Source organism: Symphalangus syndactylus, chromosome 14 (genome assembly GCF_028878055.3).
Source record: "Symphalangus syndactylus isolate Jambi chromosome 14, NHGRI_mSymSyn1-v2.1_pri, whole genome shotgun sequence".
Lineage (NCBI taxonomy): Eukaryota > Metazoa > Chordata > Mammalia > Primates > Hylobatidae > Symphalangus > Symphalangus syndactylus.
The window spans coordinates 114,225,079-114,248,960 of record NC_072436.2 but is presented as its reverse complement, the minus strand read 5'-3'; the positions used below and the strand labels follow the sequence as shown (position 1 = coordinate 114,248,960).

The 23,882-nt window shown below is 56.0% G+C and overlaps 3 protein-coding genes across 40 annotated transcripts in view; 2 read left to right on the top strand and 1 right to left on the bottom strand.

Annotated features, from left to right (window-relative positions):
• MGRN1 (mahogunin ring finger 1) overlaps positions 1-3,682 on the top strand; it is a 71,914-nt gene extending 68,232 nt beyond the window's left edge. For 4 of the 7 annotated variants that reach the window (XM_063618291.1, XM_063618292.1, XM_055242865.2 and 1 more), the window contains one exon: positions 1,471-3,682. In XM_063618291.1, the coding sequence (XP_063474361.1) occupies positions 1,471-1,583 (113 nt within the window). In that variant the 3' untranslated portion in view covers positions 1,584-3,682. The remainder of the gene's footprint in view (positions 1-1,470) is intronic. The other 3 variants (XM_063618293.1, XM_055242866.2, XM_055242867.2) reach the window with 1 other exon arrangement.
• Positions 3,683-6,253: 2,571 nt separating this feature from the next.
• NUDT16L1 (nudix hydrolase 16 like 1) lies at positions 6,254-8,518 on the top strand. Of its 7 annotated transcripts, none has more exons than XM_055242904.1 (3): positions 6,254-6,571; positions 6,658-6,918; positions 7,635-8,518. In XM_055242904.1, exons 1-3 carry the CDS (start codon positions 6,377-6,379, stop codon positions 7,854-7,856), a joined length of 678 nt encoding a protein of 225 aa, XP_055098879.1. In that variant the 5' UTR covers positions 6,254-6,376; the 3' UTR covers positions 7,857-8,518. The 7 variants fall into 7 exon arrangements, with proteins under 7 accessions (XP_055098879.1, XP_055098882.1, XP_055098878.1 ...); XM_055242907.2 differs by having other exon boundaries at positions 6,274-6,571; positions 6,664-6,988; XM_055242906.2 differs by having other exon boundaries at positions 6,286-6,571; positions 6,658-6,988.
• Positions 8,519-9,169: 651 nt separating this feature from the next.
• ANKS3 (ankyrin repeat and sterile alpha motif domain containing 3) overlaps positions 9,170-23,882 on the bottom strand; it is a 39,308-nt gene continuing 24,595 nt past the window's right edge. For 9 of the 26 annotated variants that reach the window (XM_063618289.1, XM_063618286.1, XM_055242857.2 and 6 more), the window contains 11 exons: positions 17,623-17,781; positions 14,665-14,805; positions 13,998-14,107; positions 13,576-13,740; positions 11,665-11,789; positions 11,413-11,554; positions 11,041-11,213; positions 10,592-10,677; positions 9,989-10,072; positions 9,672-9,759; positions 9,170-9,551 (listed from right to left, as the gene is read on the bottom strand). In XM_063618289.1, the coding sequence (XP_063474359.1) occupies positions 9,683-9,759; positions 9,989-10,072; positions 10,592-10,677; positions 11,041-11,213; positions 11,413-11,554; positions 11,665-11,789; positions 13,576-13,740; positions 13,998-14,107; positions 14,665-14,805; positions 17,623-17,781 (1,262 nt within the window). In that variant the 3' untranslated portion in view covers positions 9,170-9,551; positions 9,672-9,682. Of the gene's footprint in view, positions 10,073-10,591; positions 10,678-11,040; positions 11,214-11,412; positions 11,555-11,664; positions 11,790-13,575; positions 13,741-13,997; positions 14,210-14,664; positions 14,806-17,622; positions 17,782-23,882 lie in introns of all 26 variants that reach the window. The other 17 variants (XR_010115803.1, XR_010115802.1, XR_010115806.1 and 14 more) reach the window with 5 other exon arrangements.

Below are 23,882 nucleotides of genomic sequence, written 5' to 3'. Positions count from 1 at the left end.
CCGGGAGGCGGAGGTTGCAGTGAGCCGAGATCGCGCCACTGCACTCCAGCCTAGGGAACAGAGAAAGACTCCGTCTCAAAAAAAAAAAAAAAAAAAAAAAAAAAAAAAAAAAAAAAATGAAAAATTGGCTTGGGCGTGGTAGCTCGTGCCTGTGGTCCCAGCCACTCAGTGGGGCTGAGGTGGGAGGATCGACTGAGCTGGGGAGGTCAAGCCCCACTCCAGCCTGAGACCCTGTCTCAAGAAAAAACCACACACACACACACACACACACACACACACACACACACACACACGAGAGAAGGCAGCTCCAAGAGTGCCACCAAAATGTAGGCAGAGAGATTGGGGACCCTCTGCCTTCCCAAAGGGTCTTGGCACACATGCTGCATGCAGCTCTGGTCTGCCGACGCCCACGCAGCCTGCTGGGAAAAGCATGGCCGGGGGGCCAGGCACTAAGAGGCCCTTTCCCCTTGGGTGGACTTGAGCCAGGCTGGGGAGAACTTCGCTTCTTTTGACTGCGCTCTGCATTCCCACGAACCTTTGTCTTCTTGAGCCCAGCGAGTCCCTCTGTTGACCCCTGTCCTGAGCCATTATACCCCTAGATTGAAACGACACTCAGCACCTTTCAGATGGGCCCCGGCCTGCGCGTCGGTGGAAGGTGCCATGCGAATGTTACGATTCAGGTCAAGCTTCCAGAGCTGGGGAGTGCAGGTGTGATCTAGAACAGGGCTCACAGCCTCGGAACCCTGCTCTCGCCGCAGCCTCCGAAGAAAATAGCTGCCCTTCACCTGAGAGTGGGGCCTGGGCCATGTCTACTGGGAGCCATGCGTCAGGGCTGGTGGCTGGGCAGCCCTGAGGCCACGCTGGCCCCGTCCCAGGCTCTGCACCAGCACCATTGCCCAAGCCCCAGGGACGCCAGACCCATCCGGGGACAGTGCCCGGCGGCATCGTGTAGGCCACAGTCTGGGCATTGGGGCTCTCCGGGAGGCTCCTCTCTTTGCCTTGCAGTAGCCACCCGGGGGCTACTCTGAGCACGGGCTTGTTCTCGCCCAGAGCCGCTCCCCACCCCTGCACCCTGGTTGACCGTGTTCCAGCCTAACCCAGCCGTAAGAACCTTGGCGGGACAGCGGCTGGTCACATCCCAGGAAACTGGAACCAGGGCAAGGGCAAGAGACCCAGAGGGCAGCAACCGCGGTGCCGTGTCGCGCTCTGACTCGGGGCTGCAGCTCTGCTGTCGGTGTCCGGGGATGTGGGGTCATCTGTGCCAAGAGGGACACACCGTATTTGGTACAGTTGGGGAGTCCCCAGGCCCTTGGTGTGCTCACATCTGAGTAGATCTGCTGTTGTGGGCACAGGCAGCGGGAGTGGGGGTGCTGGATGGCCCAGCCCCTCTGGGGCTCCACATTGGTAGGAGCGGGTGGCGTGGCACCAAGCATCCGAGTGTGACCCTCCTCCCTCTGCTCCCACCTGCAGGATGGCCCACCTCCATGGAGATGGCCCATGGCCTCGGCACCACCAGCGCCACCTGGCCTCCACTTGGTGGCCCCAGCCCCGATCCCAGCACCGCCGAGCTGACCCCACTCTGAGAGCCTGGCCGAGCTGGCAGCATGGAGCCCTCAGCTCCCCAGACTTTGCCGAGGGGCTGACCCGGACCCCGGTGTGAGCCGGCGTCTCCTGTCTGCATGCCCCCTGTGGCCACCAGGCTCCAAGGGGCCGTGGTGACCCTTGATCAAAGAGCACAGTGGACTGTCCCTTCTGAGTCTCCCTTTTCTACAGTTGATATATTTGTAACTGGTACAAGATGAAGGACAGCAGCTTTCCATTCCTAGTTCAGAGCCCCGGTTCCCCAGGGTCCTGCAGGCTGAGCGGCTGGGGCTGTGGCTGCCCACGTGCGGACTCCACTGGCTCTGCCTGCTCCTGCAACAGTGCGGTCACTGCCCCGAGAACTCAGGAGGCCTGCAGAAGAGAATTGATTGGTGGTTGAAGCACCGTCTTCACAGATGTTCAGGGGCAGTGGGGGGCTCCAGGCATGGTCAATGAAGGAAACTGCCTGTTCGCCCACCCTGCGTGTCACTGTGGCGGCCTGGCTGTCGCTGCTTTTTGTCCTCTGCCGTGTTTGCGCGGCCTCAGTGCCCTCCCTAGTGCGTCTGCGCTGGGGCCCTCAGTGCTTGGGGCCTTGGGGTGCATGGGCGCTGCCCTGAGCAGCTAGAGTGTCTCAGCCCGGTGCTGGGCCTGGCCGAGGGGCGGAGGCACAGCCACTTCCAGCAGCCAGCATTCGGTGGCCTTGTCACCAAGCTCCAGACCTCCTCATGGTGCTGGCTTTGGTGACATCACAAGGCCCCTCCAGGTGCAGGGGCTTCTGTTTGGCAGGCCCTTGCCAGGGAGGACCTGGCGGCCTCCTCGTTCCCTTTTGCCATTGGAATGTCCCCTTGCGGTTTTTTTTGTTTTGTTTTGTTTTTTTAAATGGAGTTTCACTCATTCTGCCCAGGCTGGAGTGCAATGGCGCAATCTCGGGTCACTGCAGCCTCCGCCTACCGGGTTTAAGTAATTGTCCTGCCTTAGGCTCCTGAGTAGCTGGGATTACAGGTGCCTACCACCACGCCCGGCTAATTTTTTTGTATTTTTAGAAGAGAAGGGATTTCACCATGTTGGCCAGGCTGGTCTCAAACTCCTGACCTAAGGTCATCCACCTGCCTTGACCTCCCAAAATGTTGGGATTACAGGTGTGAGCCACCATGCCCAGCCCCCTTGTAGTTCTCTCTGATTTGGTTTGTTCTGTCGCAGGCTTCTGTGGCAGGACTGGCCCAGGGAGGAGGGAGCCAGCAGCACACCTGGGGAATGGGGTCCCGGCCGGGAGGCTTGGCCTCTGGGCGACCTTGTCCTGTTTTTTTTTTTGTTTTTTGTTTTTTTTTAAGGTAAACCTCCTGGGCAGCAGATGGGCAAAGGGAGTGCCTGGGCCTGGTGACCCAGGGCTGGAGCCACCCCAGCAGAGCCCTGGGCCAGGCAGGTGTCTGCTGCTCCCCTGGCTCTGGAGGGCTGCCCTGCAGCTGGGCCTGGGGACAGGTCGGCTGTGGGGCAGCTCAGGGCCCTCCCTGAGGCTCACGGTGGCCCCAAGCAGGAGCTCTGCCTCGTGGGCACTCGGGGGAGACCCAGCAGTGGACAGCACGGTCCCCACATCCAGGCCAGCCACCCCTCCCGCTTGTGCACACGCTCACACACGCTCTCACATATACACGCTCACACGCACACCCACTCGCACACGCTCACACATGCACACCCACTCGCACACGCTCACACACGCACTCATGCTCACGCATACACGCTCACGCACACTCGTGCTCACACGCACATACTCATGCACATGTTCCCATGCGTGTGTGTGTACGCGGACCGAGCATCCCCCATGCACCTCTACCCCACCCCAAGCACCTCTCTCCCCCCATGCACCTCTCCCCGTGCCATGGTCCTCTCCCCAACAACACACACACCCCCCTGCACCGCCCCCCTCCCCCCCCCACCAAGGCCCCAGCCTCTGGCCATCAGTGCTGGTGCCAGAGCTCTGCGTGAAGTTCGGGCCGCAGAGTGGCCCGCTGGGACTCCCATGTGCTGCCATCTGACGTGCTCAGATGGGCTCATCGTTGGTTCGTTTTTACTGTATATTTATAGTAATAAAATCATGCAGCAATATCCTGTCTGCTCCTTCCTCTGGGTGCAGCCTTCGGGATTGTGGCTGTTTGCTGACCCGGAGTTTTGCCCCTGGGTGGTTGGCAGTGGCTCCCACACCGTGGCAGTTCCAAGGCCTCTGCACGGCTTCTCTCTGGGGTCAGGGCGGTGAGCAAGGTGAGGGCTAATGAGAACGGGCAGCTCCCAGCCATCCCTGTCGGGGCTGCTTGTCTGGTTGGAGGGAAGCCACACCCTCCAGATTGGGCTGTCTCCTAAACAGGTGCTGGGGGGGCCCAGGGCCTCCAGGTGTGTGAATTGTCACTCCCATCCCCATCTCTAACCTCGATCATCTCAAGGCATTTGCTGAGCACCTGCTGTGTGTCAGTGGAGGCAGAACAACTGAGGCCCCGACCCTGGCCCCAGGCGCCTGCCTTCCAGGCAGTGAGATGCCCAGCAGCTAATCAGAATCCTGCCAGGTTTGGTTACTATTAGGAAGAAAGTCAGCGTGGTGGTGAGATGAAACCGTACAAGGACTCATTTAACCGGGTGGCAGGGAGGGCCTCTCTGAGGAGACTCAAACAGCCCTGAGGGCTGAGGAGGAGCTGGCCCTGGAAGAGTGTTCCAGGTGGCAGGAGTGAGCCTGGTGTGTGCCCTGGGGACGGAACCCCTGGCTGCAGTGACGGGTGCTGGATAGATACTGAAGAGCTTGTAGGGGCTGCTGGAGTGTTTTTGTAGGGGGCGGTCAGAGTTTTAAGAACAGGTTTCCAAGCAGAGGAGCAGTGCTGACGCCCTGCGGCTGGCGTGTGGAGCCCGGACGGCGGGAGCAGGTCTAGCCGCCCATGGTTGTGGAGTCGCAGGCTGGAGCCCAGCCCCAGGCCTCTGCACGGCCCCTGCTCCCCTGCCCAGGGAGTGGCCAGTGCCCCAGGGCACCCACCACACCACTGCCTACCACTCAGGGCCCCAGCTCCTTTGCATGCAGGTCAAGCTGCCACCGTGGCCCTTCCTTGAAGACTGTGAGGGTGGAGGGGGAGCCCATGTTCTGGCCCATCAGTCCCTGCCCCGAGAAGGCTGCCACCCATGGGCCCTGCAGCTGCTGTGACATGCCTGGGGCTGGCCCCATCCCAGTGTGGGTAGAGGGGTGCCCAGGGTGTCAGACGGGTGCTTGCATGCGCCAGATCGGCTCCCCCTCTGTACCTCCCAACAGCCCCAGCACTTGTATTTACGTCTGGTCTCGGGCTCCCCTCCTGTGTCCCTGCGTCCCACCGGCCCTGGGCGCTGGCTGGGCTTGGCTGCCTAGGGGTGGGGCCTTCTTTGGGTGAGAGGACCCTTCCCCTTGCTGCCCTCTCGCCTTCTGACATGATCGCTCACCCTGGAATCTGGACTTCCCCTGCTGCTTGCAGCTGTCCCATGTGGCCCCTGACCCACTGGTGGCCACAGGAGGAGAGGGAGGTGCCCTCTCCGGGTCCTTATTCTCCACATCTGACGCCACCATGGACCTAACAGGTGAGTTTCCAATGCCCACCCTCTGCCTACCTCTCTCTTCTCCTGCTTGCCTCCACTCAAGGCAGCCTTCTCTGTGCCAGCGAGCTCAGCCTCACTGCACAGCTCTCCCGAGGCTGTGCCCCAGCCCTGGGCACCAGTGCTGTGAGTGCAGGCAGGGGGGTTCATGTGCTCAGCAAATCCATTCCCCCGGTAGGGAGGAAAGTGGCCTTGGGCCCTGCTGCTGGTGAGGTGAGCCTTGCCATCATGGAGTTCAGGGGACCTCCCTCTCCCTTGGGCTCTTTCTGATGCTTCTGAGCCCCAGAGACATCTCCAGTACAAACACAAGGTAAGTACCTCAGGCCCTTGTGGAATCGGGATCCTGCCTCTGTCATCAACTGCCGGGTGTACTTAGGCAAGTTCTGTCCCTCTCTGAGCTCCAAGTTCCTCATCGTAAATTGGGGAAGCCCCTCTTCCCCCGAGAGTACCTGGCACAGGGTGCCTGGCTTGGAGGATGCTGGAAAGCTCCAGCCCCGGAATTTAAGTCACTTTCTGCCCAGCAAGCTGGATCCACAGAGCCCCAGAGCTCCCGGTCGTCCGCCCTGACCCCGCGTGGACTCGGGGACTGGGGCACTCACGCCCTGTCAAGCCCTGCTCCCCGTGCTGTCCTGGATCGAGCTGGCCAGCAGGGTGGCTAGATCGGAACAGCTGTCGTGCGTGGCAGGCGAAGGCCGTCGCCCTCCGGCTCGGGTCCGGTGACGCTGGCGGAGCAAGGCTCCGGGGCATCTCTGGTTCGTGTGGTCGTGCCATGGGTGCCCTTGTGGATGGACAGGGCCATGCGGGCCGCGTCGGCCTCCTGGGGAGAAACGGGTGAGCGGAAGGGGATCGGCGCCATGGAGGGTGCAGAAACCGCAGGGATTTTCGGGTGTCCGCTTTGGGGCGCCAAGGAAGATGTTGATGTTCGTCGCCCACAGTGTGAACCTTGAGCTACCACGGCACCGACCAGTCGACTAGGGGCTCCCGTCGGAGGCGGGGCTGCCGCCCGGGGTGTGCGACTATTGGGTGACGGCTGACGCGCACCGCCCTCCTTTGCACACCGCCCGCTGCACCTCTCGACTGCGCGCCGCGGCGCTGCGAGGGGCTCGGGCCCGGGGCGTGCCGGCGATTGGCAGGGGAACGGGACCCGGGGGCGCGGCCGCCCGCGGATTGGCGAGCCGCGGCAGGGGCGGGCTCGCGCATGCTCTTAAGTGGCAGCGGCGGGCACGGGGTCAGTGCCAAGATGTCGACGGCGGCGGTTCCGGAGCTGAAGCAGATCAGCCGGGTGGAGGCGATGCGCCTGGGGCCGGGCTGGAGCCACTCGTGCCACGCCATGCTGTACGCCGCCAACCCTGGGCAGCTCTTCGGCCGCATCCCCATGCGCTTCTCGGTGCTGGTGAGGACGGGCGAGGGCGAGGGCGCGGGCGGGCCGGGGCGGGGGCGTCCGTCGACCCTGCGGCTGTGTCCCGCGCTCCCTTGCAGATGCAGATGCGTTTCGACGGGCTGCTGGGCTTCCCCGGGGGCTTCGTGGACCGGCGCTTCTGGTCGCTGGAGGACGGCCTGAACCGGGTGCTGGGCCTGGGCCTGGGCTGCCTGCGCCTTACCGAGGCCGACTACCTGAGCTCGCACCTGACCGAGGGCCCACACCGCGTCGTGGCGCACCTATACGCGCGGCAGCTGACGCTGGAGCAGCTGCACGCCGTGGAGATCAGCGCGGTGCACTCGCGCGACCACGGCCTGGAGGTGGGGCCGCGGCCCGGGCCCCGCCCCCCGCCCCGGGGTTTGGCTCTGGCCCCGTGGAAGGCACCGATGGGTAACACGTCTCCTGAGGGTCCCCTGGCCGGGCTGGGTCGGGTGTCGCTGTCTCCAGCAATGGGGTGGGGAGAGGGGTCTGGGGCTGGGGGGCCGGGAAAGGAGGGGCGGGGGTGGGGGCCGGGGCTGGGGCTCCCTCAGGGCTGTGTTACATCCGCCTTGCTGCCTGCCATTGCCAATCCTGGGAGTGGGGGAGTGGGATCGGTGGGGAGGAAGGGATGGGGGAGGAGCGGGGCTTGCCTGGGGAGTTGGGAAACTTGAGGAGCACAGCGGGGGTTGTAAAACTTGGGAACCTCATGGGGGGTGTGAAGGCTCTTGGAATTCGTGTGTTTTGTGGTCTGGAAGGGCTGGACTTTGGGTGTTCAGGCTTCGTTAGGTGGACGGGGAGCATGGGGTGCGGACCCCGGGGGGTGGCCTGGGTACGAGGGAGAGTGCACGGGGTCAGCCTCCACACTTGCTTGGGGAGGAGGGGGCTGCACTGCTCTAAGGGAGCTGGCTGGCTTCTGCCAGGCCCTGCCCGGGTCTCCCATTAAGTCCTTGGCAAAGCTGGCTGCTCGTATTCTGGCCTCACAGCTTCCAGGCCCCTCCTGCTGGGGGTGCCATTGCGTGGCAGGCCAGGCCCCAACCCCTACCTCCTGTCCGCGCAGGTACTTGGCCTCGTGCGGGTCCCGCTGTACACCCAGAAGGACCGAGTCGGAGGCTTCCCCAATTTCCTGAGCAACGCCTTCGTGAGCACGGCTAAGTGCCAGCTCCTCTTTGCCCTCAAGGTGCTCAACATGATGCCCGAGGAGAAGCTGGCTGAGGCCCTGGCTGCCGCCACCGAGAAGCAGAAGAAGGCCCTGGAGAAGTTGCTCCCGGCCTCCTCCTGAGGGCTGCCTGAGCTGGTGGCACCCTCCCCTGGACCGCAAGACTGGGAATTCCTGCTAAGTGTGGCTTCTAGAGTGTATGTGTGTACCCCGCTTCTGACTGCCTAGGGCGAGTGGGCATCTTGTCATCTCCACTGTCCCAAGCAGTCACTAGGTGGCGGCCGGGCCAGCTGGGACCCAGCCCATCCTCCCAGGCAGAGCAGGGTGGTCTGGGCACACTGGGCCTGCCTCTCCAGCCTCAGGATGCTCTTGTTCATCTTGGGCTCAGACCCTCCTCTGTGTGCGTCTCATCACAGCTGGTGGAGGCCCCGGAGTGCCTGACTGTCCCACAGGGGTGGCCCACAGCTCTGGGACCACTCAGAAGATGGGATGTGTGGGTGGAGGATGCCTTGTCTAGGTCAGATCATTCCTGCCTCCCTCCTGAGCCAGCTCAGGGCCTGGGGGAGAGCCAGCTTGGGGTAGGAAGTTAATACTGTTAATTTGGGTTGTTGTTGGATTTACATTGCTAGATTTTCTCTTTCACCACGTGTGAACTGTGGGTGAGGTTTCAAAGTAGCTTCACCACACGTGGCTTGGTTCCCAGGGACAGTCGGGGCCTCGGGGGCCCAGCTATATGTACAACGAAGCTGTGGAAGGAGAAGACAATAAAGTCGCTCCTCAGCTGCTCTGTGTGTTTTGGTTCTGGATGGAGCCAGCTCAGGCCTCCTACCCTAGGTAGGGGAGGGAGGAGCTGCCCCAGCCAGGGGCAGGTTTGTTCCCCAGTGTTCACTGAGGGCACTCCCAGCATGAGTGCTGCGTCCATCAGCCAGGTTGGGGCGTCTGGGCCGAGACCTTCAGGGCAGGCTCCCCTTCCTGATCCTGGTGGCCCTGGCTGCACTTGGGCTGACGGGCTTTGCTTTGCAAACCCGCCATTCCCCCACTGTCTGTCTGCAAGCAGCTCCAGGGGATGGTATGGAAGTGCAGGCTTACTGTGCAGAAGGACCGCAGCAGAGCCAGCCCTCGTGGTCTCCTACAGCCCCACATCTGGAAAGACTCCAGTGGCACCGTCAGAAAATTTTCACAGCCCATGCCTGGCCTGGTGAGGGAGGCAGTGTTCCCAGCTCCATCTCAGAGCTCGGTGTGAGAGCAGCATGTCCTGGGGGAGGCCCTGTGCTACGGCGGGCTGGGGATGTTCTTGGCTCTCAAAGCCTTGTCTTGAGTCATGTGGGCTCCAGGAGCAAAAGGCACACCCCTGAGCAGCAGGGGACAGGGCAGTCAGGGTTGCTGCATTGGCCAGTGGCACATGTCATGTGACCAGAACTGAGCCCTTCACTAGCTGTTCTTAAATCTTATTTATTTTCCAACAAATGGCATTTTCCAGGTGCCCCAGTCCTCACTCCTAAGGTCACACCTCAGTTGGCACCTGTGAGTGTGTATGGATACACTTTCCCCCCAGGGCCCTGCCTGGTCTGGTCCGGGGCAGCCCATGAACTCTGGGCCTCACCACGAGGTTCAGGGTGAGACCCTCGTCCCGCCTCAGTGCTGGCCCGAGCTGCCTGGCCAGGGCCGCAGCCCCCATCTTGCCTCTGTCTGCCGGCTGCTCCCGGGGCCTGATCCTCTGGCCCCACTGGGCCTGGGCTGCACGTGGCAGCTGCCTGCTCACTGTCCTCACTCCCTGGCACACAGCTTCAGGGTGGACCAATCACCCAACGTCAGATTCTGAAAGGAAAAGTCCTGGTGAGAAGGGAGGGGGACAAGTGGCTGCACGCGCACACCTGCAGCTGCGCAGACAGACCCTGCTGCCCCCGCCACGCGGGATGTGGGCTGGCAGACACTCACCGGCCTGTGGGCTACGGCTCCCGCCACTTCTTCCCATTCAGCACCTGCAGCTTCTCCAGGCTCTGGGTCACTAAGCACAGTGCTTGCCCTGAAGAATGATGACCTTGAGCCTCTCCCACCCAGGCTCAGTAGGGCTGGGTGGTGCTGCCCAGGGGTCTGAGCTGCAGGATGTGACCTGCCCCTCGCCGGTCACGGCCCCAGCCCCGAGGTCAGCCTTGGGGTGGAAAGACTCAAACCTGCTTTCCCTGGAAAGGGGTCCCTTTGCCTCCCTCGGAAACAAAAAGGAGCTCTCAGTCGTCTGGTCCCCGGAGACTCACCCAACTCACGGACACGGTCCTCCAGGGCTCCTGAAAGCTGGGGGAGGCTCATGGCCTGCAGGGACGCTTGCCAGCCCTTGGAGTCTGTGGTGCAGGGACCGGGTTAGCTGGGAGTCTGTGTCCCCACAGGCCCTGCTTCATTCTGAGTCCATGCGACCAGGAGAACCTGCTTGGATCAGAACCTCCCAGGGCCGAGGCTGGGGAGCCCTGTTGTGCCCTTCCTCCCACAGGCTGAGCAAACACTACGAGGCCCGGGTCAGCCCGAGAGAAGACACAGCTGTGCCAGTGGGGACCCAGGTCTGGGCCCTGGCTAGAGGCTACAGAAGTCACTGGTGGTCTCAGCACAGCACAGCCAGTCACAGCACAGGGCCTTTCTCAAGTATCTCCCACCCCTGGGGATAGGCAGTTTTCCTGTCACAGGTGAGGAAGTGGGCTTGGGTCCCCAGGACCCCCTCTCCTTGGACTCTGGGATCATGTGCACACAGGGACCTGGGAGAGTGGCTGCTGGCCGGAGAACCAGGCCAAGCCCACTGGGTCAAACCTGGCTTCAGGGCTCCCCCACCTTCCCCTCTGCCCAGTGCGGGGTCAGGCCACTGCTCTTACCAGCTGGGGGGAGGGCTGGGCCCAGAGTGGCTGCACCAGGGGACTGGTCCTGCCTCACTCGGGCTGACAGCTCAGCTTGACAGGCTCTGCCAGACACAGGAACAAATGGTGGTGAGGGCAGAGGCCTGGCCGCCGCAGAGCCCCCACCTCAGACCTTCAAGGGGAGGGAGGGGCTCAGCCCTGTCCCTGCAGCTGGCTCTCATGGGCTGGGCCAGTGCCCCATTAGGCTGTGCTAAAGAGCAGGAGGGCAGCCGGCAAATTCCCAGCCCCGACTCCTGCCTGGGTCTGCCTGCAGGAAGGAAGGGCCTGGATGAAATGGGGGTGGGATGGCTCCAGGCCCTGAAATCCACCTCTCAGTTACAAAACCAGGAGGAAAGCATGCCTGGGGGCCCAGGGGCCGGGTAGCTGACCACTGGAGACCCAGCCCCGGGCAGCTCAGAGACACTCACCGCAGCTGGTCCAGGACGAGGGCAGCATCCCGGGCCAGGGTCCATGTCTCCTGCAGCCGGGCCTGGACGTCCTCGCGGGCACGGTCCTGCTCCAGCAGGCAGCTCTCCACCACGGCGCGCAGCTCCTGCTCCTGGCACACCTGGCCCCGCATGGCCTCTACCTCCTCGCAGCGCTGCAGTGGGGTGGGGGGCGCGGGGAGGCTGGGTGGTGGCTGGGCAAGCCAGATCCTTGGCCACGGCCCTGTCCTCTGTGTGGGGCCCTCTACCCCTTGCATCCACCTGACCCCTCCACACAGCACCACCTTTTCTGTCAGAGATGGGGCCAACTCAGGGGTGTCACCCTGTCCCCCCATCCCCCACCCAGCCACTTACCTTGTGTAGCTGGATGGCGAGCTCCTGCATCTCAGCCTCCAGCCGGTCGGCGTAGGCCAGCTCCAGGGCATCCCCGGGCGGGTGGGCACTGCTGTGCCAGCGGGCAATGGCGGATGTCATCTTCCTCTTGGGCCCAAACAGCCTGCAGGGGGAATGTGACCAGGACGTGCCTCAGCCTCCCAAGAGCGCTTACACGAGTAGGAGTTTGCCCCAACCCCAGGCTGAGGGCCAGAGCGGCCCTTCTGGACGCACGTGATGCCGATTTCCTTCAGGTCACTCTCAGTGAGGGTCAGAAAGATGCGGAGGTCCACGTCCTGCTCCTCAAACACCTGCAGGTACTTCAGACACCCGATCTGCTCCAGCAGTGTGGCCAGGTCCTGGCAGGCACAGGGGACGGGTTGGTGGGGTTAGTGGCCGACGACGAAGCAGAGACATTTTCCTCCACTCGGAGCCCCACTACTTCCCCAGGCTCAGCACCAGACAGTGCCTTGTGTGTGGCGCCCAGGCTGTCCCCTCCTACTCTGGTGGCTCAGGCAGGGCAGGATGTCGCAGGCAGGTGAGTCCTCACACTGTGGTCGGCCACCTGGGGACACTGTGTGTTCATCACCAGAAACTGGCCTCCTCCTCCCACACATGCTCAGTTCTGTGAAGGGGCGATGGCGCTGCTGATCTCGACAATGCTTTGTACGCGGAGAGTGCTGCTCTCTAATTCTAGAGTCTCAGTGTCAGATGTTCCGCTTTCCACGTGTCTAAGCGCAGCTCTTCTCCGAGTTCACCTGTCTGGAGTTCACCGAGCTCCCTGGACGTAAGATCCATGTTTCTGATCCACTGAGATGGTCAGGCTGTTTCTCACCCATCGTTTCTGCTCTCTCCTGGAATGCCACTGTATGGGGCAGTGTTGGTGTACTTGAGGGGGTCACAGGTTTCTGTTCATTTTTTTCACTCATTCTTTCTGTTCCTCAAGCGAGATGATCTCAGGTGACCTGTGTTCACAAGTTGTCTGATTCTTCTGCCTGCTCAATTCTGCTGTGAGCTCATCTAGTGATATTTTCATTTCAGTTTACTTTTCAACTCCAGAAATCCTACTTTTGAGAGTTTATTGCTTTTAATGGAGAAACAAATGTTACTCTGACATTTTCTTCAAGGTATTTTCTGAAAGAAACATACTTAGGACAGTACCCTGTCCAGACTCCACTCAGTGTATGTTCAAGGGACCGAGACATGTGCCTGCTCACTGAGCAGGGGGCTGCAAGGAGAAGCTGGCAAATCCAAGGCTCTACTGAACAGCAAAGCCAGTGCTTTAACAAATAGCCAGGCCGGGTGTGGCGCCAGGCCAGGTGTGGTGGCTCCCACCTGTAATCCCAGCACTTTGAAAGGCCGAGGCGGGCAGATCACGATGTCAGGAGTTTGAGACCAGCCTGGCCAACAGTGAAATCCCGTCTCTACTAAAAATACAAAAAATTAGCCGGGCAAGGTGGCAGGTGCCTGTAATCCCAGCTACTTGGGAGGCTGAGGCAGGAGAATTGCTTGAAACCGGGAGGAGGAGGTTGCAGTGAGCTGAGATCACGCCACTGCACTCCAGCCCATATGACAGTGCGAGGCTCCGTCTCGAACAAACAAACCAAATAACCAACCAGAGATTCCCTCTGCCTCTCATCTCTGTGCCTCTTCTGCTCACACAGGGTAGGAGAACTCAGCAGACACAGGTGAGACAGCTAAGCTGTGAGTCACACCTGTCATCCCTAAAGTAATGCGTGGTCAGAGGGACCACAGAAAGGAGGAGGATGGTGGCAGCTGTAACCATCACCAAGCACACACTGTGTGTGGTTCCTGTCTCTGCTTCAGCCACATCTTGTCAGACTCCTGCAGGCAGCTCTGAGGTCAGGCTTGCTTTTCTTCTCCCCAGGCTCAGGGAGGCCAACTCCAGTATGGAAAGCAGGGAGACAAGTCCTTCCCGTGGAGAGGAACAGAGTAGAAGCACTGCAGTGGGGACACCAGCCATGGAGCCGGCTGTGAGCCTGCGGAGCCCAACAGGCCATGGTGACGCCACCGCCATTCTGTTCTCCCAGCAGCGCCTGGCACATCATATACACAACACTTGCCTCATAAGTCACAAAAAGTGCCGTCTCTGAGTGTAACCTCCAGTTTCACAAGCGGTCTTACCTGGGGTCCTGAGTAGGGGGCCCTCTGAGTCTGGGGGCTGGACTCAGCGAGAAAGGCTTCCCTGTCAGTTGCAGTGCGGGGAGGCCACTGGCTGTCAGGATTCTTGGTCTTCATGTAACTTTTAGCTTGTTTGCGAGCTGAGCTTTTACAGGCGTGATCTGAGTCCTGCAGCGAGAGGCATGCATCTGAAGGAGCGCGTGGGCTCACTTGAGAGCCTTCGTGAAACCCCCCACCCACCACACGGGCTTCCGGTGCGTTTGCTGTCATCTGAGAAGCCAGGCCCTGGACACAGCACATCCCAGTGCAGCACACACGTGCAGCACCTGCTTGTTACACATGTGCTCATCTTAAAGTAACTGGGGGATATCAGGCATCCCAGCCAGGGACCAGCTATGGGAGACCAAAAAAGAAAGAATCCGTACCTCGTTGCTCTCCACAGAAGCTTCGCTGCTGAGCCCCTGGGCTCTGGCCAGGCCCTCGCTGCTGCTGCTGCTCTGGACAGGCCCCAGGTTGACACAGAAAGCATGTTCCTCTGAGGGCAGGAAGACAGGGCATCCGCCTGCAGGCCTCACGGAGGTGCTGCGCATGGGCGTGCCCCGGGTTGAGCCGCCTCCATCAGGGTACTCCTTGGGGCCTGCAGTGGTTGCTTCCTTATATTTCAAACTTCCTGCCTGTCCTAAACCCTCCCCTCTATACAGACGGGCAGGGCTTCTGTCTTTTTTGTTCACTGATAAATCCCAAGCACCCGGAGCAGTGCTTGGCACATGGTAGGCACTATGGAAACAGCTGCTGCACGGAGGTGCAGTTAGACATTCCTACTGGAGCCTGTCCTGAAAGCCTCAGGGGGCTCCCAAGCAAGGAGCTAAACCTGGTGCTGTGGAATGGCTCCCTTAAGCTGCACGGGGATGCTGGACCAGAAGCTTCTCCCATTCCTCACAAGAACCAGAGCCGTCCACACCTCCCCCTTTCCTGTCCTCTGCTAGATGGCTGTGTCCCAGCGCCAAGCCCAGGGGACAAGTGGGGATGGGCACACAGGAGCTCCAGGACCTGCCTGAGCCGCGGGCTGGACAGGGGTGGGGGTGCACATACCCCGGCTGCTGCTGCTGCTGCTGCTCTCCACGTCCCGCTCATTGATGGGGGAGGTGACGTCCCGGCAGCAGAGGCCCTCTTCTTCCAGGGGGTTGTCACCACTGCTGTTGAAGGTGACATAGCCGCGGGGAGGAGGCTGCTCTGTATATAGAATGGGGCCCATGAGCCCAGGGAACTCCAAAATGAAACCTCCTTAGAGGCCAAGGCCCAGGATAGAGGGTGGTGACTTCCCGGTCATGACCTCATCTACTTGCCCCCATGACCCAGCATGGCTCCATCTGTGGTGTGTGGGTGGAAAAGACGCTCTGAGGGTCAGTCAGTGGCCCAGGCAAGTGCCTGATGGGGCCAGGGCTGGCAGCCGGGTCAAGCCTGGGCCCTCTCCATTTCTTTTCCAAGGGGAAAACATAGGAAATGGTAAGCTGTATTCACAGATGCCTGACCAGAGAAAACTATACCACTAGTGTTCCCTTTAGCAGGAGGTATCTAATGACCTCACACAGACACCCAGCGACCAGGTGTCTTTATGTCCCTGTGACCTTTAACCACAGGCACTTAGCGGGCCTCCTCGGGTCAGTCAACCCCGGCGAAAAAGATCTGTCTGAGCAGGAAGGAAAAAGGCCTTGGGCTAAAAATTAACAACAATAATATGAAATTACCTAACTCTACCTGCCTCTAAAACCAAGCAGAAAAAGGGGCATGCATACCAGGCACTTTCACTCCAGTTTTGCCCCTTTATTTACATAAAAAGACTGACTTGACCAGGCACAGTGGCACATGTCTGTAATCTCAGCTACTCGGGAGGCTTGAGCTCAGGAACTGGAGCCTGCAGTGAGCTATCATCGTGCCTCTGCACTCCAGCCTGGGCTACAGTGAAACCCTGTCTCAAAAAAGAACCCAAAGGACTGGTTGATGGGACCATGGGGAACTTACTTTCCTCTTTACATATTTTCCTAGTTATGGAGAAGTTTTTACAATCAGCACATGCTATTTATCATTGCCCCCTAAAATTTTTTTGAGACAGGGTCTTGCTGTTATCCAGACTGGAATGCAATGGCACCATCATGGGTCACTACAGCCTTGACCTCCTGGGCTCAAGCAATCCTTCCACCTCAGCCTCTCATGTAGCTGGGGCTACAGCATGGGCCACCATATCTGGCTAATTTTCAAAATTTTTTGTAGAGATAGGGTCTTGCTACATTGCCCAGGCTGGTCTCACAACTCCTGAGCCCAAGCAATCTTCCTACCTCACACTTCCAAAGTGCTGGGATTACAGGTATGAGCCACTGCACCTGCCCCCCACCCCAATTTTTTTTTTTTTTTTTTTTTTTGAGACAGAGTCTTGCTCTGTTGCTCTGTTGCCAGGCTGGAGTGCAGTGGCACAATCTCGGCTCACTGCAACCTCCGCCTCCTGGGTTCAAGCGATTCTCCTGCCTCAGCCCCCTGAGTAGCTGGGATTACAGGCACGTACTACCACACCTGGCTAATTTTTGCATTTTTAGTAAATACGGGGTTTCACCATGTTGGCCAGGATGGTCTCGATCTCCTGACCTCTTGATCCGCCTGCCTCGGCCTCCCAAAGTGCTGGGATTATAGGCATGAACCACCGCGCCTGGCCCCAAATTTCTTAATTACTGACAAAATATATGCACTTATAGAAAATTTAAATTTCACAAGGTATGAGAGGAAAAAACAAAAATCTCCCGAAATACCACACTTGAGACCACGATTGTGATTACTTCTCTGTGGATACATTCGAAGAACCACACACAAGCGGCTTCACACATGTATGATTTTGATAAAGCATTTGTTGTACAGCTATATACATTAATTACCAACCCAGCCCCAGGATGACAGCTTCCTTCCTGTCCCCACCACACCTCAGGCTGCAGCAGGTGGCAGGGACCTTTCGGAAGGAAGAGACTCTGCCACTCAGAATGACCAGCCCAGTGTCCCAGAGCCAGTGCTCATGGCTCAGTGGACAGGACACAGGCGGGCCCTCATGCTGTGGTGGGGGTGGCCAGCAGCTCTAGAGAGGCCTTCCCAGTGGCCTAGTCAGCTTACCCCTCCCACGATGATGGGAGAAGGTGGGTCTCCAGTTCCCAACCCAGCACTTGGGAAGACAGAATTCCGCCCATCTGCTTGTTCCCGGGGTCTTAGAAGGGAATTCCTCACGTACCCTTGGCTGAAATACTGTCTACTCTCACTCTTCCAAGTCCGGGCCTCAAAGCGGCCTTACTCCTGAGAGGGACCAGCCACCAGGCCTGTGAGACCAGCAGCCTTGGCCTGGCCATGAGTGGGTGACAGCCATCAAAGGAAGACATAACTCACCCCTCCAGCTGAGCTCTGGGACAAACCACAGCAATAGAGAGTAGGCACCAAACCCAACTCCCCTAAAAACAGCCCCCAGCACTCCCCAAGAGCAAAACGCTCAACACCCTGGGGCTGGGAATCTGAGAATGAACGACATCGGAAAACCCAAAGGCTAGGATTCTTCACCAGCAAGTCAGCAAGTGGCCCTCTCTCAGGAGGGTCTGAGAAAACAGCAGGGCCTGCCCGTGGCCTCCTGCCCCCAGCAGCACACCCGACCCAGCTGGTGTGGGCAGGGCAGGGAAGTGAACTTCACGCTTTGCCTCCTCCCTGCATGAGCCGACCCACCTATGTGATGAATGAAATCTGACCTTAGCTACATTTCTGCTGCACGAGAGAAAGTTCTATTCCTAAATTTAAGCAATGAAAAGGAAACTCAAGGAGATAAAGCAAAAAACAAGAGCTAGTCCGTGGCCAATGCATTTCCATCACTGGACTCAATCTTGAGTCTCCCTGAGCATGAAAGCTGGGCCACCTGTCCCGCTGCCACCTGAGGTCCAGTGACTCACATTTCAGGAGCCTAAGAGCTATTCCATTCTTGCCAACACAGAATCTTGGTACGCAATGAGAAATAGCCCTCGGGCCACTCACCATAGCGAGGCCGTGGGGCTCTGCTGCCCAGGCCAATGCCTGTGATCCTGGCCAGGGCTCGCGGTCCCTCGTGGATGCTGACACCCTTCTTCCGGCACGGCCTCTGTCTCTGAGGAGCAGGGCAGGACTCATCAGAAGAGCTCAGATCTTCGTACTTTTCTGTGGTCAAACACCAAGATTAAGATAGTCTGTTCGGTACTGGATTCATTTACTAATCCTACGACAAACTGAAAAAAAGTAACCGTCACCGGTTTTGTTAAATTAAGGAGAACGGTATCTGCCAGGGCATCACTTTTGAGAAATGTCCTAACAGGCCGGGGCGCTGCTCCAATGGGCCACAGGGAGCTGCAAAGTTAGTAAGGGTGGGAAGTTTCATTTTTCTTGAGACAGAGTCTCATTCTGTCCCCCGAGCTGAAGTGTAATGGCATGATCTTGGCTCACTCACTACAACCTCCGCCTCCTGGGTTCAAGCGATTCTCACACCTCACCCTCCCAAGTAGCTGGGGTTCATGCCCAGTGTTGTTTTTTTTTTTTTTTTTTCAGTAGAGACAGGCTTTTGCCATGTTGGCCAGGCTGGTCTCAAACTCCTGACCTCAGGTGATCTGCCTGCGTCAGCCTCCCAAAACGCTGGGATTACAGGCATGAGCCACCATGCCCAGCCAGGAGTTTATTATCTCTCTTGGGGTTTGCAAAATTGTTCATAAGTCTGTATTGTTCATAATCAGAAATTTTGCTCTAATTTGAATAAATAAAAACCATCTCTTCATTAAAATATATGGTAATATCAAGTCACAACTGCTTTTTCCTAATCCCTTCCTTTGGAAACAACTTTTTTTTTTTTCTTTTGAGAAGGGAGTTTTGCTCTTGTTGCCCAGGCTGGAACTTCCACCTCCTGGGTTCAAGCGATTCTATCTCAGCCTCCCGAGTAGCTGGGATTATAGGCAGATGCCACCATACCCAGCTAATTTTTATATTTTAGTAGAGATGGGGTTTCATCATATTAGGCCGGTCTTGAACTCCTGACCTCAGGTGATCCACCCGCCTCAGCCTTGCAAAGTGCTGGGATTATAGGCATGAACCACTGCGCCCGGCTGTAAACAACTTATTAAGCAATTCTGTATTTCTTTTTTCTTTTTTCTGAGACGGAGTCTCGCTCTGTCGCACAGGCAGGAGTGCAATGGCGCCATCACGGCTCACTGCAAGCTCCACCTCCCGGGTTCACACCACTCTCCTGCCTCAGGCTTCTCGGTAACTGGGACTACAGGAGCCCGTCACCATGCCCAGCTAATTTTGTTTTTGTATTTTTAGTAGAGATGGGGTTTCACCATGTTAGCCAGGCTGGTCTTGACCTCCTGATCTTGTGATCTGCCCACCTTGGCCTCCCAAAGTGCTGGGATCACAGGTGTGAGCCACCGCGCCCGGCCACAATTCTGTATTTTCTAAAGCATGGCATGTGTTTGCTATGATTATAAACCGTTTCGAATCACTACCCAGTGTGAGCTTTCAGAGCGCAACCCAGAGCTTTTACTACTTTGTAGCTTTTCAGTTTTTCATATTTGATTTGTATAAGGCTCTGATCTGATTCTACTTTTAAGAGATATGTGAGTTGCATACAGGAGGAAATGCTATCTCCTTGTGGAGGTGGTAAGCTGGGGAGCAAATGAAGGCAGAGGTCCTTTGCATTACCACCTGAGCTGTGTTTATTACGAAACAATCCCAGCGCCAGGGAAGGAGCTGGGCTGAGGCTGACCCTGGGAAAGCAGCTGCTCACTCAGGTGCAAACTGACAGGACAACCAGGGCAGGCCAGCAAACAGGGAGAGCTCAGGCCCTGAACGTGGGCCACTCTGTCCTTCCCCATGAAGAGGCTCATGCTCTGGCGACTGAGCTAGCCATATGGACACACACCCTCTCACACTCAAAGATCTACAGCACCCCAGGGAGACTGTGCTTCCATCCAAGCTGAAGGGGAGAGAGCTGTAAGACAAACGTACAGAGGCAGCAATAAGCAAGAGAACGGCAGGTGCGTGAATCTTAGCACCCAACACACCCTCAGAGCGGCTTAAAAAGAACAGGCAGATGGAAACCACAAAAAAGCCAGGGCTGCAATCCTGCTATCAAAGTGGAATTCAGGGCAAAATGCATTAAATATGACACAGAAGGACACTTTTTTTTTTTTGAGACAGAGTTTCACTCTGTCACCCAAGCTGGAGTGCAGTGGCACAATCTCGGCTCATTGTAACCTCCGCCTCCCGGGTTCAAGTGATTCTGCTGCCTCAGCCTCGCGAGTAACTGGGATTATAAGTATGTGCCATCATGCCTGGCTAATTTTTGTATTCTGAGTAGAGACAAGGTTTCACCATGTTGGCTGGGCTGGTCTCGAACTCCTGACCTCAGGTGATCTGCCCGCCTTGGCCTCCCAAAGTGCTTGGATTACAGGCATGAGCCATGCCCGGCCACAAGGACACTTCTAATACTAAAAGCCGTAATTCACAGTGAATCTATAACAAGTTATGAAAATCTGTCACCAAAAAATGCGCCAACTTCCTTCATAAATCAGAAACACGCTAATAGGTAATTTTGTAGAAAATGAACTAAGAGTACATAATCCTAAATAAGATAGACTCACAGATATGCTAAATTGTATACAGAGAGCAGACAATACAACTTCTTCTCAAGCAAAACACGGAACATTAAAAAATATTGATCAGGGCTGGGCGTGGTGGCTCACGCCTGTAATCCCAGCACTTTGGGAGGCCGAGGTGGGCGGATCACTTGAGGTCAGGACTTCGAGACCAACCTGGCCAACATGGTGAAACCCTGTCCCTACGAAAAATACAAAAAAAAAATGAGCCAGGCGTGGTGGCAGACGCCTGTAATCCCAACTACTCGGGAGGCTGAGGCAGGAGACTCACTTGAACCTGGGAGGCAGAGGTTGCAGTGAGTCGAGATAGCGCCTGGGCACTCCAGCCTGGGTGACAGAGTGAGACTACATCTGAAAAAAATATATATATATTGATCAGTAGGTGATAAATAAGATGACAAGGAAGTTATGTAAATGTAAGAATTATAAACACTCTCTGATCAGACACATTAAAGTTGATCAGAATAACATGAGAAATTAATCACAAGATCAAAAAGGCCCTTCCACCTAGAAATTAACAAAAACAACCATAATACTTCTATTAGACAACTCCTGGGTGAAGGAGAAAATATAAATAAAAATTAAAGAATTTCTGAAAAATAATAAGAAAAGTATTAAATACAGAACCCCCAGAATACACTTAAAGCAGCAATCAGCAAAAATTCACAGCCTCTAACATTTAGCAACAAAAGGGAAACAATGAAAATGAAATAAATTTCCAACTCAAAAAACTAGAACAACAACAAAGTAAGCCAAAGAAAAATAAAAGCAGAAATTAAACAGAAAATCAGTAGGTCTCATTAATAAATCAAAATCCGATGGGTTTTTCTTGTTTTTCCACTAAACAGACAAAGTACTAGTATTTAACTTAAGAAAAAAGGAACAGGCCGGGCGCGGTGGCTCACGCCTGTAATTCCAGCACTTTGGAGGCCGAGGCGGGCGGATCACGAGGTCAGGAGATCGAGACCATCCTGGCTAACACGGTGAAACCCCTTCTCTACTAAAAATACAAAAAAAAATTAGCTGGGCGTGGTGGTGGACACCTTGTAGTCCCAGCTACTCAAAAGGCTGAGGCAGGAGAATCGCTTGAACCTGGGAGGCGGAGGTTGCAGTGAGCCAAGATCGCACCACTGCACTCCAGCCTGGGCGACAGAGCAAGACCCTGTCTCAAAAACCAAACAAACAACAAAAAAGATCTCACCCATTTACAGGATTTTTAAAAGCTCATGTCAAACATGTAGAGTAGAATAGTGGTTATCAGAGGTTGGGGGTGGGGAAGTAGTGGGAGAGATTGGTCAATAGGTATAAAATTACAGACTGAAGAAAGAAGTTCTGGTGTTCACAGTAGAGTGACTATACCGAACAACAGCGTATACCTCAAAATAGCTACTAGAAGAAAGGATTTTAAATGTTCTCACCTCAAAAAAATGATAAATGTTTGTGGTGATGGATAAGCTAATCACCCTAATTTGATCATTACACAGTGTATACATGTATCAAAACATCACACACTGTACCCCATAAACATGTAGTTATTTTGTGTCAATTAAAAATGAGATAAATATTTTCCAGGTCAGGTGCAGTAGCTCATGCCTGTAGTCCCAGCACTTTGGGAGGCTGAGGCGGGTGGACTGCTTGAGCTCAGGACTCTTGAGACCAGCCTGGTCAACATGGCAAAACCACCTCTCTACAAAAAATACAAACGTAAGCTGGGCGTGGTAGGGTGCACCTACAGTCCTAGCTACTCGGGCTGAGGTGGAAGGATCGCTTTGAGCCTGGGAGGCAGAGGTTGCAGTGAGTCGAGAATGGGTCACTGGACTCCAGCCTGGGTGACAAAGCAAGACTCTGTCACAAAAAATAAATCAGTATTTTCCATGCCAAAAAAAATAATAATAATAACAAGAGAAAATAACCACTGAAACAGAGTATTTTATTTTGTTTTATCTATGTACTTTCTTTGAGATGGAGTCTTGCTCTGTCGCCAAGCTGGAGTGCAGTGGCGTGATTTTGACTCACTGCAATCTCCCCCTCCTGGGTTCAAGTGATTCTCCTGCCTCAGCCTCCAGAGTAGCTGGTGCACACCACCACATCAGCTTATTTTTGTATTTTTAGTGGAGACGGGGTTTCACCATGTTGGCCAGGCTGGTCTTGAACTCCTGACCTCAAGCGATCCATACGCCTCAGCCTCCCAAAGCGCTGAGATTACAGGCATGAGCCACTCCCAGCCTGAAACTGAATTTTTTTGTTTTTTTTTTTTTCTTTAAGACAGAGTTTCGCTCCTGTTGCCCAGGCTGGAGTGCAATGGCACAATCTCAGCTCACTGCAACCTCTGTCTCCCGGGTTCAAGCAATTCTCCTGCCTCAGCCTCCCGAGTAGCTGGGATTACAGGCATGCACCACCACACCCGGCTAATTTTGTATTTTTAGTAGAGACGGGGTTTCTCCATATTGATCAGGCTAGTCTCGATCTCCCGACCTCACGTGATCCGCCTGACTCGGCCTCCCAAAGTGCTGGCATTACAGGCATGAGCCACCGCACCTGGCCCTGAAACAGAAATATTTTAAAAGGAGAAAAAAAATGGCTGGGCACAGTGGCTCATGTCTATAATCCCAGCACTTTGGGAGGCCCAGGCGGGTAGACCACCTGAGGTCGGGAGTCTGAGACCAGCCCGGCCAACATGGAGAAACCCTGTCTCTACTAAAAACATAAAATTATCCGGGCATGGTGGCACATGCCTGTAATCCCATCTACTTGGGACGCTGAGGCAGGAGAATCGCTTGAACCCAGGAGGCGGAGGTTGGTGAGCCAAGATCAAGCCACTGCACTCCAGCCTGGGGCAATAAGAGTGAAACTCTGTCTCAAAAAAAAAAAAAAAAAAAAAAAGGGGAGAAAAAAATTATCTTGTAGAAAATATAATTTACCAGAACTGACCCCATAAGAAGAGAAAGTGTGAGGAGGCCAATGTCTACAGAAGGAATAGAAAAACTGTTATCGAGGAACCACCTCACAGAAAGAGACCAGATGGTTTCATGGGAGGACTCTATTAGTCCAGGTAGCACTAATGCTACGTGTACTGTGCTAGAACGCAAAAAAGGAAGGAAAACTTCTAAATTATTTTTATGAAGTATAACATTGATACCCATACCTGATAAAGACAGAACAAAAATAGAAAACTATAGACCACACCAGGGGCGGTGGCTCACGCCTGTAATCCCAGCACTTTGGGAAGCTGAGGCAGGCCGATCACTGGAGGTCAGGAGTTCGAGACCAGCCTGGCCAACACGGTGAAACCCCATCTCTACTAAAAGATTAGCTGGGTATAGTGGTATACACCTGTGATCCCAGCTACTCGGGAGGCTGAGGCAGAACTGCTTGAACCCACGAAGCGGAGGTTGCGGAGGTTGCAGTGAGCTGAGATCTCGCCACACCACTCCAGCCTGGGAAACAGAGCAAGACTCCATTTCAAAAACAAAAAAAAGAAGAAAGAAAACTATAGACCAATATCACTTATGACTGAATATCCACAGAAAAATACTAAATATTAATAAACAGAATTCAAAAACACATTAAAATAATACAACATGTGGAATTTATGCCAAGAATGTAAGGTTGATTCAT